The 11,287-nt window shown below is 45.1% G+C and overlaps 1 protein-coding gene across 1 annotated transcript; it reads left to right on the top strand.

Moving 5' to 3' along the window:
- The first annotated feature begins 5,399 nt into the window (after positions 1 to 5,399).
- Positions 5,400 to 11,000, top strand: trir (telomerase RNA component interacting RNase). Its single transcript, XM_053490126.1, has 3 exons — positions 5,400 to 6,035; positions 6,394 to 6,471; positions 7,718 to 11,000. Exons 1-3 carry the CDS (start codon positions 5,712 to 5,714, stop codon positions 7,823 to 7,825), a joined length of 510 nt encoding a protein of 169 aa, XP_053346101.1. The 5' UTR covers positions 5,400 to 5,711; the 3' UTR covers positions 7,826 to 11,000.
- Positions 11,001 to 11,287: the final 287 nt, after the last annotated feature.

The following is an 11,287-nucleotide window of genomic DNA, read 5'->3' as shown; positions in this document are numbered from 1 at the left end:
GTGCGTGCGTGCGAGAGAGTGCGTGCGTGCGTGCGAGAGAGTGCGTGCGTGCGTGCGAGAGAGTGCGTGCGTGCGTGCGAGAGAGTGCGTGCGTGCGTGCGAGAGAGCGCGTGCGTGCGTGCGAGAGAGTGCGTGCGTGCGTGCGAGAGAGTGCGTGCGTGCGTGCGAGAGAGTGCGTGCGTGCGTGCGTGCGTGCGTGCGAGAGAGTGCGTGCGTGCGTGCGTGCGAGAGAGTGCGTGCGTGCGTGCGTGCGAGAGAGTGCGTGCGTGCGTGCGTGCGAGAGAGTGCGTGCGTGCGTGCGTGCGAGAGAGTGCGTGCGTGCGTGCGAGAGAGTGCGTGCGTGCGTGCGTGCGAGAGAGTGCGTGCGTGCGTGCGAGCGAGAGAGTGCGTGCGTGCGTGCGAGAGAGTGCGTGCGTGCGTGCGAGAGAGTGCGTGCGTGCGTGCGAGAGAGTGCGTGCGTGCGAGAGAGCGCGTGCGAGAGAGCGCGTGCGAGTGCGTGCGTGCGAGAGAGTGCGAGAGAGTGCGTGCGTGCGAGAGAGTGCGTGCGAGAGAGCGCGTGCGTGCGTGCGAGAGAGACAGTGCGTGCGAGAGAGCGCGTGCGTGCGTGCGAGAGAGACAGTGCGTGCGATAGAGCGCGTGCGAGAGAGCGCGTGCGTGCGAGAGAGACAGTGCGTGCGATAGAGCGCGTGCGTGCGAGCGAGAGAGCGCGCGCGTGTGAGAGAGGGTGCGTGTGTGCGTGCGCGCGCGTGTGAGAGAGGGTGCGTGTGCGCGCGCGCGCGTGTGAGAGAGGGTGCGTGTGCGCGCGCGCGCGTGTGAGAGAGAGTGCGCGTGTGAGAGAATGTGTGTGTGCGCGTGCGCGTGTGAGAGAATGTGTGTGTGTGTGTGCGTGCGCGTGTGACAGAGAATGTGTGCGTGAGAGAGATCGTGTGTGCGTGTGAGAGAATGTGTGTGTGCGTGCGCGTGTGAGAGAGATCGTGTGTGTGTGCGTGCGCGTGTGAGAGAATGTGTGTGTGCGCGTGTGAGAATGTGTGTGTGTGTGCGTGCGCGTGTGACAGAGAATGTGTGCGTGAGAGAGATCGTGTGTGCGTGTGAGAGAATGTGTGTGTGCGTGCGCGTGTGAGAGAGATCGTGTGTGTGTGTGTGTGCGTGCGCGTGTGAGAGAGATCGTGTGTGTGTGCGTGCGCGTGTGAGAGAGATCGTGTGTGTGTGCGTGCGCGTGTGAGAGAGATCGTGTGTGTGTGCGTGCGCGTGTGAGAGAGATCGTGTGTGTGTGCGTGCGCGTGTGAGAGAGATCGTGTGTGTGTGCGTGCGCGTGTGAGAGAGATCGTGTGTGTGTGCGTGCGCGTGTGAGAGAGATCGTGTGTGTGTGCGTGCGCGTGTGAGAGAGATCGTGTGTGTGTGCGTGCGCGTGTGAGAGAGATCGTGTGTGTGTGCGTGCGCGTGTGAGAGAGATCGTGTGTGTGTGCGTGCGCGTGTGAGAGAGATCGTGTGTGTGTGCGTGCGCGTGTGAGAGAGATCGTGTGTGTGTGCGTGCGCGTGTGAGAGAGATCGTGTGTGTGTGCGTGCGCGTGTGAGAGAGATCGTGTGTGTGTGCGTGCGCGTGTGAGAGAGATCGTGTGTGTGTGCGTGCGCGTGTGAGAGAGATCGTGTGTGTGTGCGTGCGCGTGTGAGAGAGATCGTGTGTGTGTGCGTGCGCGTGTGAGAGAGATCGTGTGTGTGTGCGTGCGCGTGTGAGAGAGATCGTGTGTGTGTGCGTGCGCGTGTGAGAGAGATCGTGTGTGTGTGTGTGCGTGCGCGTGTGAGAGAGATCGTGTGTGTGTGCGCGTGCGCGTGTGAGAGAGATCGTGTGTGTGTGCGCGTGTGAGAGAGATCGTGTGTGTGTGCGTGCGCGTGTGAGAGAGATCGTGTGTGTGTGCGTGCGCGTGTGAGAGAGATCGTGTGTGTGTGCGTGCGCGTGTGAGAGAGATCGTGTGTGTGTGCGTGCGCGTGTGAGAGAGATCGTGTGTGTGTGCGTGCGCGTGTGAGAGAGATCGTGTGTGTGTGCGTGCGCGTGTGAGAGAGATCGTGTGTGTGTGCGTGCGCGTGTGAGAGAGATCGTGTGTGTGTGCGTGCGCGTGTGAGAGAGATCGTGTGTGTGTGCGTGCGCGTGTGAGAGAGATCGTGTGTGTGTGTGTGTGCGTGCGCGTGTGAGAGAGATCGTGTGTGTGTGTGTGTGCGTGCGCGTGTGAGAGAGATCGTGTGTGTGTGTGTGTGCGTGCGCGTGTGAGAGAGATCGTGTGTGTGCGTGCGCGTGTGAGAGAGATCGTGTGTGTGCGTGCGCGTGTGAGAGAGAGAATGTGTGAGAATGTATGTGCGTGTGAGAGAGAGAATGTATGTGTGTGTGTGTTAGAGAGAGAATGTATGTGTGTGTGTGTTAGAGAGAATGTATGTGTGTGTGTGTGTGAGAGAGAATGCGTGTGTGTGTGTGAGAGAGAATGCGTGTGTGTGTGTGTGAGAGAGAATGCGTGTGTGTGTGTGAGAGAGAATGCGTGTGTGTGTGTGAGAGAGAATGCGTGTGTGTGTGTGAGAGAGAATGTGTGTGTGTGTGTGTGTGTGTGTGTGAGAGAGAATGCGCGTGAGTGTGAGAGAGAATGCGCGTGAGAGTGTGAGAGAGAATGCGCGTGAGAGTGTGAGAGAGAATGCGCGTGAGAGTGTGAGGGAGAATGCGCGTGTGAGGGAGAGAATGTGTGTGTGTTTTCTTTAAAGGTGCATTATTATTCTGTGATTGATTGAAATTGGTCATGTGACCCTCGTCTTATGATCAATGACTGTAACACCGACGTCATTTTTACAAAAGAAAAAAAAAATCTGTTTAATGACCAATAACACGTCAATGATTACTGAAATGTGTTACTTTTTCTAGGCAAGTAAATTGTCAAAATTAAGTGCACCTTTTATAATGACTTAAGAAATGCTACCAGCTTTATAAAACCAAGCACAAACTCATTCAGTATGTGATGATTCATAGAAAGACACCAAAATAATTAATAATTTAATTTATACGACGCTGTAAAACTTTGTGGCTCAAACTGTTATGGCTTTGGGTTACTGATTACTCAACCCTATCTGCTCCAGGCGGCGCTGCATCCTGGCTGAGCCTCATGCCCAGATTCTTAACTGCAATATGTGAAATAAAAAAAATAAAATAAACTTTCACTGTGCTGTAAAGTACATGTAACAAATAATTAAATATTTACTCTACAGGGTGTCTCCTTTACCGCAAGCTAGTGTGCAACACTTCTACACTGCTAGATCTGCCCCTGAGCAGTGTACATTCTGTTATTCCATAACGCAGGAATGCCTAGACACTAGACATGCTCTTCATTGTTGAAATGTGCAGTGTGTAAAAAAAAAATCTTCAATTCTATCACTCTGTTGCATCAGTAAACCTCGTACGACATTCCAGACTGACTGGCTCTGTAAGCGTCGAGAACTTCATGCAAGAATGCGATCACGATACATGAGGATAAGTGTAAGCTGGACTTGGTGTAACCGCACTGACGTCAGGCTCCAGAGCGGTGATGTCTGTCTCAGGAGAAGACTACCTACATGAGTTCAGAGCACTTCTTTGTATGAATGTGTGATGAATGATAAGGGTCTGGGGCAGTTTTACACAGGTTTGTGTGTATAAACAATTATTCAAGAGGTTTAACAGAAATACTGCTATAGCCAGAGCAATCAAAGCCAATTATTTATTTTTAGAAGCCCAATAATTTCAGAAGCTCAAAAGTAACTGGACAACTAACAAAGAAGAGTACAATGGTTGATTACACTGTGAAAAGTATTTGATGGGTTTCTTAAGGACTAGAAAAGAGGATTTAAACTGACCAGAATGTGGCAGTAAGGATCCAGTATAGTGGACGCCCATTGCTTCACCAAGAAGCCAACTAGCTGAGAAGCAGTTTTCGTCGAGACCTGTTTGTTAGTTATTTCATGACAAAGTAAGTAGGTAAGTGATCTAGAGCTGACTCTAATCAACAATTTAATGGTGGTGTTGGTCTTTCGATTGCTCCCGGCAAGGGGTTGCCAGAGCAGACTATCTGGTCTGCGCAACAACTTGGCACAGGTTTTACGCCAGATGCCCTTCCTCATGCAACCCTCCCATTTTATCCGGGCTTGGGATTGGCACTGTACCCAGTGGCTGGGAACCGAACCTATGGTGCATTCTATAAAAAGAATAAATGTGTGCATGAAGGTCAGCAACACTAAAAGTCCTGGAAGACCACAGATAAAAAATAAAGTGAATAATCACAGAATTATTTCCTTGGTGAAGAAAAACTTTTTAAAAATCCTTAAGTCAAAAATCTGAGGGCTGATCCGGGGTTTCAGAAGCTGTGAGCTCGGCCTGACGTACCCGTTTTTGCCAAAGATGTGATCTCCTACTGTTACATATGGTGAGGAACGCCTGTGACCTGCTCACGAAATTATATAAATGGTGATGTCACTGCCAACTGGCTACCTGTTTGTCACACTGAGCGTGTCGCAGGTGTTCCTCGCTGAATGTAACATCAGGCCGCGTTATCATCAGCGTTTAAGTCATACTGTGATCTATCGGTGGTCAGCAAAAATGTCCATAGAGCGGAGGTGACAGTTGAGCTTACTGGTTGCCAATGGCCGTAAAACTAAAAAGAACAATTAAATGATTGATTGGAAACGTGGACAATGACACACCTACCTTCTCCAGAGTGTCTTTGACTTCACCAAGGAAAGAATTCTGACATCTTCCACTTGCCAGTGCATTCATGCTTTTATACATATTCTGCGTAAAGCACATGAAGGTGTATTGCATTACAGTGTCAGCATATCGTCAGACTGTACTGTCCCTAAAAAAGTGTATAATAAAATGTAATTTCCATATGTATGGATATATAGATATACAACTTGAAGTTTTTGTTTTTACTTTTATGAATTGTACAAAATATAATATTCTGAAATTGTTTTTTTCCCTATTTTTATAAGCCATACTGAAAACAATTATTAGAAATTATATAAAAATACAAAACATGTTCTAAAAAATTTTTTGTTTCATATTTTATAAGCTGTAATAGTTAAAATTATTAGAAATTTGATTGACAACAATACAAAATATAATATTCTGAAGTTTAGTTTTTTAATAATAAAAAAAATTAAAAATTAATATATATATATATATATATATATATATTTTTTTTTTTTTTTTACTTTATATTGATTCCCCCCCCCCCCCCCCCCCATGATATACCATTTCTCCCTATAAACAGACACTGTACAGTCTGATGAGGTGCTGAGACCGTGATGCAGTACACCTTCGTGTCCTATCGGGGGCGCGTCTAACCGGCACGCCTGATCGAACAACAGGCAACAAGAAGCGGAAGGAGGCGACGAAGAAGAAGCATCAGCAGAAGAATCAGGAGGAAGTACAAAATGGCGGCTGCGCAACGGTAACGCGAAAACGGTTACAAGTTTTCTAGAATTTTCCGTGTAGAATGTGAGCCGTGGCAGGGTTTCGGTGCGGTTTATTCGTTTTGAGAGGACAAACAGAAGAGAAGCACCACAGAACGGAACAGACGGCGTTTTATTTTATTTAATTTGGTCGTGTGCGTTCATGTTTCTGTGTTTGTGTTTGTTAGAGACGGCTCTGGCTCTATAAATAATCACAGACTGTTTGTAGAGAGAGAGAGAGAGAGATCAGTATGGAGGATAAACGCCGGACCCTGAGAGAGAGCAGTAGCAGCAGCAGCAGTAGTAGCAGTAGCGGTAGCAGCAGCGGCAGCGAGTCAAGCAGCGGGCCGGCCTCCCCCGCCAGCCCCGGCTCAGGAGCGCCCAGAGCGGAGAGCAGCAGCAGTAACACCGCCGCCGGGTCTGGAGGAAACGCCTTCGCCAACGACGGCAGCTTCATGGAGCTGTTCAAGAAGAAGATGGAGGAGGAGCGGCGGAGGAAGGAGCAGGAGGAGGAGGAGGCGGGCAGTCACGCGCACACGGCCGGGGAGAGGAAGCCTGTTAGCGTGGCCAGCTTTGTAAGGGGGTTTACAGCAGTGTGTCTCACTTATTAGACACACACACACACTCAAGATCCAGAGGGTCCTAGATAGATAACAGTGTATAAATATATATATCTCACTTACACACTTTTATCATTTAATACACTCTGTAGATGATCTTAGATCTTGTCTATACTTTTGTAAAAAGAAAAAGAGATGTTAAAGTGCTTGGGCCCGGTTACCATGGCGATGGTGTTATTGAGCCGAGTCTGGTTGAAGGGGCGGGTGAGAAGGCGCCTACTGTATGCTGCTTTGTCCTTGCTGTCCTGTGTGAAGGACAGGCGTGTCCGGGTCCGGCCCGTGTAACGGTTTCAGTCTTCTCCTCCCAACCCAGGTGGGCAAGCGCAGAGGCGGCGCCAAGCTGGCACTCAAGACTGGAGTGGTGGCCAAGAAGCAGAAACCTGACTCGGAGGTGAGTGTGTGTGTGTGAGAAGTGCGAGTTCATCCTGGAGTGACGTCATCTGTGGTAACGCATCACTTGTTATTTCATTATGGTGATACTCGGCAGGGTTCAGGGAGGATTTAACTGAGAGAACCTCAGTCTACAGGAAGTGTCAAAGTCATCAGTCTCGAGAGATGGCGTCGCCCGTCCAGAGTCGATACAAAGGCTTTAGTACGAGATGTAAAGCCGTGGTGATGTCACAGGGAATGGTCACGGTATTTGTGAGGCAGCTGTGATGATGATGATAATACAGAGTTCACATCTTGAGTTTATTACAAGGGTGACTTAAGAACTGTGTAAAAGTTACATACTCACTTAGGATCAAATGTTGAAGGGGAAAAATGTATGCATTCAAGATGAAAATGTTCAAAATATTAGAGCTCTCATCATGATTTAGGATAAATAGGTAGTTTGATGGATATGTAGAAGGGTGGACGAATAGATAGATGGGCAGACAGGTGGGTAGGTAGATGATGAATGAATGAATGGATGGATAGTTAGATATAGGTGGAGATTCACTGGGTTGATATGTTCCGAGGAAGTTCCAGACATCCAGCAGCGGTGAGAGTTAACAACACAAAGGCAGGTTTGTAGTTTGTATAATCAGGAGACACAACAAAAATGTGAGATGACCAGAGTTTTTAGTGCAATGCAAAACCACAAGTGTTAAGCGCTTAAGTAATACATATATGAATCTATAATTTCGACATATTTCCTCACGCTTTCTGAACTTATTTCCGTTATCTCCTGTTGTCGATTCTGTAAAACTGATTTGCGGCAGTTAAAAGTGAAATATAAGTAAAACTAAATTGAATTTAAGAAGAAAAAAAGGGGAAACTCAGTCCAACCCCCTGATGTTCAGTCGTAGTGACGAAAAATTGACGCACAAAAAAAAACAAACAAAAAAAACGTTCCAACTGTGTTTGACTGATGGCACTAAATAACAGCATGGAGGTGACAAGTGACCAGGTCTGAGTCTGTTGGGATTTTAATGCATAAAATCCTCACCATGTACTGTGATAACAGGTGTGTGTGTGTGGAGGAAAAGAATCAGCAGATTTATTTTTCATCTCCATCCATCACATTTATTTTCAAATTCCGGTGAAAACAAGCTAAACTTTTTTTTTTTTTTTTTTTTTAATCTCGCTCTTGTGTTTAGATCTGTGTGTAAGTTAATGCCACATGTCTTAACCTCTCTCTCTCTCTCTGTGTGCAGGCTGAGAAGGGTAAAGGTGACGCCTGGTCTAAGTACATGGCTGAGGTAAAAAAGTACAAAGCTCACCAGTGTGGAGACGACGACAAAACCAGACCTCTGGTCAAATAGAGACTGTGGCTGAGTGGCGTGCAACGTGGCGTTCGACCCTCAGACACACACACACACGCACACCTTCTTTGTCTTCTCCTCTCATGTTTTCTCTTCCTCTTTTGTTTATAGGTTTCCAGTTTTAGTGTGTTCAGTGATCCAGATGTTTTCTAAAACACCATCGATTTGATGTTGGAGTATTGATAAAGACTCTGCGGTGTGTGTGAGAGAGCATCTGGACCGCCGTCACAATCGTGTCATTTTGTAACCTTTTTTTTTTTTTTGATTCTTGGTAATGGATGTGACTTGAAATCAGTGGTTTAAAAAAAAGAAGAAAGAAATTAAAAAGCTCTGAATAGAGCGAGTGCTGGCCAGTGGGAATCTTATCTTTTGCGTTCTTCATGGTGCTGATCCAGTTAAATGAAAGTGACACATCAGATCATCTTCAGTCAGTAGGAATCTGTGTATTGAAGGTTTTTTTTTTTTTTTTTTTGCTCATTTCAGACACCTGAGACCTTCAGCCTTTTCACTGTAAATACAAACTGATTGTATTAGCGAGCGCTAATTTATTTTAAAAAGTACGAGAGTGAGTCAAAAATTATCCACTGTTAAATATTTAAACAGCTTTTCGACATAATCTCCTTGCATTTTAAGACACTTTGTCCGTCAGTTGACAAGCTTTTGTATTCCTTCCCTTTTTATAAAAAATGTTTATGGCTGAGCTGTTGGCTCTTCATCGGAAGTAAATCTTCATCCTCATCGGGCTGCTTTCAGGGGACCGAACAGGTGAAAGTCTGATAGAGCAAGACGAAGACTATAGGGAGGACACTTTTAACATCTCAAAACAAAAGTTTAGTCTTCAGCTCTTTAATAAGCATCTCACTGTCACGAGCATTGTTGATTTGTTGAGTCTTTTTTCTGATGGTGTTACAATACTTCTGGCCCCCGAGAATCCCAGAAATCTGTAAGTGTTGATGAATTTTCCAGCTAATGGTCGACTTTTGAGCTTTTTCTCAGTCGATTGAGGATGTTTCTGTTCCATAGTCTGCTGTTTACTCTCAGGCTCATGGTGATGAATCTTGTCTCATCACCAGTAATGATTCTCTTTAAGAAACTTTCACCTTCCTTAGAGTATCGCTCCAAATTGTTTGCAGACATGCAGACACTGCGGTTTATGCTCTTCTGTAAGGTGCTTAAGCACCCGGTCTACCCTCAGACCATTAAAAAAAAACATGAATCACTGCCTGATGCCCTTCTTTCGTGCAAATCACAAGCAGGGCATCTATTTTTCCTCGCACCTCTGTTACAAATGAACTGATGTAACGCGTCCACACCTGCACAGCAGTGATCGGAGCCTTGAACAGAAACTGCTGAAGTTTTATTATAATGTGTATATATTATATATTTTATATAATATATTGCAATCATTTTTGACTCACCCTCGTAAAAACCAAGTGGTGACTATCGGAATAGATGAGAATGAAAATCAAGCCACATCCACTTTGTAGCTAGGTTTGCATAGATCAGACAGCCTGATGAAGAGAGTTCTTATCTAAATCAGAAAATTACTGCTTTTCCAATCTTCAGTGATCTTGACTTATAGCAGGATTTACACCGTGCTGCTGTTACACGCCGAGGTCCTCTCTCTCGCTCTCCCGGCTTTTTTAGCAGCATCGTTTACATCCGTGGTTCTCATAGTAAAAGCCAGTGGGTCTGTGAATTTCATTTGTTCTTCATTGTTCACATTTATTACTGTAATCAGTAGCACATCAAGACCTTCCCAGGAAAGCAAGACCAAAACTGACCTCTGCTGCAGAGTTAAGATTTAGAGTTAAGAGGCCTCAGAAATCACCAATTAACAAATAGCACCTCAGATTAGAGCCGTTATGAAGCTTTACAGAGTATAAGTAGCTGATGCATCTCAATATCAACTGTTTAAAGGAGATTGTGTATTTTGGATAAATGCCTTTAGTATTGTTTTATAATGAAGAAAGAAAGAAAATCAGGAACAACCTGGGAGTTAAAAGGAATGTTTAAACTTTTGTAGATGTAATGAATAAAGGCTTAACTATATAGATACAGAACTACTGTATACATACAACTATTTCATGGTCTAAAAATGGATTTAAAAGAGCAAAAAACGCAAAATAAATTGTGAGAGGTTCTGACTTCTGATGATGTTCCTGAGATACAGAGATGGTTTCCTCCTTTACTGCAGCGATGGTTCTGAGCTGATACCTACAGAATCCTTCAGGTCCTCAAGAGACTTGAATTGTTTACATTTGGCAAAAACCCTTAAACAAAGCAAATTACATTTTTCTCTCTTTGTACATCTGAGCAGTTAAGGGGTAAGTCTCTTGCTCAAGGGCTCAACAGGGGCAGCTTGGTGGTGGTGCTAAGGTTTGAACTTGGGACCTTCTGAGTGTTCCGATGCCTTAACGACTGAGCTACCCCTGATCCTAACTTCAGATCAGCTTAAAGAGAAACGTGGGGTGGTGTCGGGTCTGCTTCTGTTGTAGCTCTTAAACTGTTTTTGGTCTGATTTAAAAAAATAAAAATATAAAATTTCCTAAAGGAAAAAGGCCTGTGGATGTAGACGTTTGGGCTGTCCTGGATATTTTTATGTTCTGTTCTGCGGAATTAATATGTTTGAGATTATACTACAACTGTTAATTAATTTTACATGTTTTAGTCTGCTTGAAATTTGAAACAATACTATTTCCAGTTTTTAAACGCTTCACTCTTCAGGGAACGCTTTTCACTAGATTTTAGAGCATTTATGCCTATTCATCTCATCTTACAAGAGCGTTAGTAAGATCAGCGTTATTTATGTCTGGATGTTGGTGAAGCTCCAGTTCCTCCCAAAGCTGATGGTGCAGTGGGGCTGAGTTCAGTCAGGGGTCTATGCAGGACACTTTTAACTGAGGCTTCATGCACAAGATAGAACACGTTTGAGCCTCATTGTTCCAGTGAAGGGAAACTGTGATGTAAAAGCATACAAAGACATTCTGTACAATTGTGTGATTCTAGGAGTGTTGTGGAAGAAGCACATTATGGTTGCAGGTGTCCACATACGTTTGGTCAAAAAGTATGTCCTGAGTCAATTATGTAAGAAACCCTTAAGGAAATGCTAAAGAATGCTTTTGTTATATAATTCTCTTTAGGAATAAAAATGATCACAGACATGATGTGATGACGCAGCGTTCCTGTGTGAGCATTTGTTTAAATTAACAGCACGTCACAGTGTTTTATTCCTTATATACCACAGTAACAACTTTATTTAGTAAAACACTGTGTGCTGTCCACAACTTTTGTAGAACAGCTTACATGATATAGTTTGCTCTCCAAGACAAGAAAAAAAAATTATGTTCCTGAGAAAACGTCAAACTTTTACATGATATAAAACCTCTCAGTTTTGAAGATGTGTGAAAACGTAAAAGATGAAGCTTTTACAAAGCACTGAAACTGGAGACTCCTTACAAA

Source organism: Clarias gariepinus, chromosome 28 (assembly GCF_024256425.1).
Source record: "Clarias gariepinus isolate MV-2021 ecotype Netherlands chromosome 28, CGAR_prim_01v2, whole genome shotgun sequence".
NCBI classification, from domain to species: Eukaryota; Metazoa; Chordata; class Actinopteri; order Siluriformes; family Clariidae; genus Clarias; species Clarias gariepinus.
This window is presented reverse-complemented; position numbering and strand designations above follow the sequence as displayed.

Excerpts from the sequence above, each read along its gene's own strand:
- trir (XM_053490126.1), top strand. The coding sequence starts at position 5,712 with ATGGAGGATAAACGCCGGACCCTGAGAGAGAGCAGTAGCAGCAGCAGC. Across the intron at positions 6,036-6,393 it reads CTGTTAGCGTGGCCAGCTTT|GTGGGCAAGCGCAGAGGCGG; the intron begins GTAAGGGGGTTT and ends CTCCCAACCCAG. Across the intron at positions 6,472-7,717 it reads AGCAGAAACCTGACTCGGAG|GCTGAGAAGGGTAAAGGTGA; the intron begins GTGAGTGTGTGT and ends CTCTGTGTGCAG.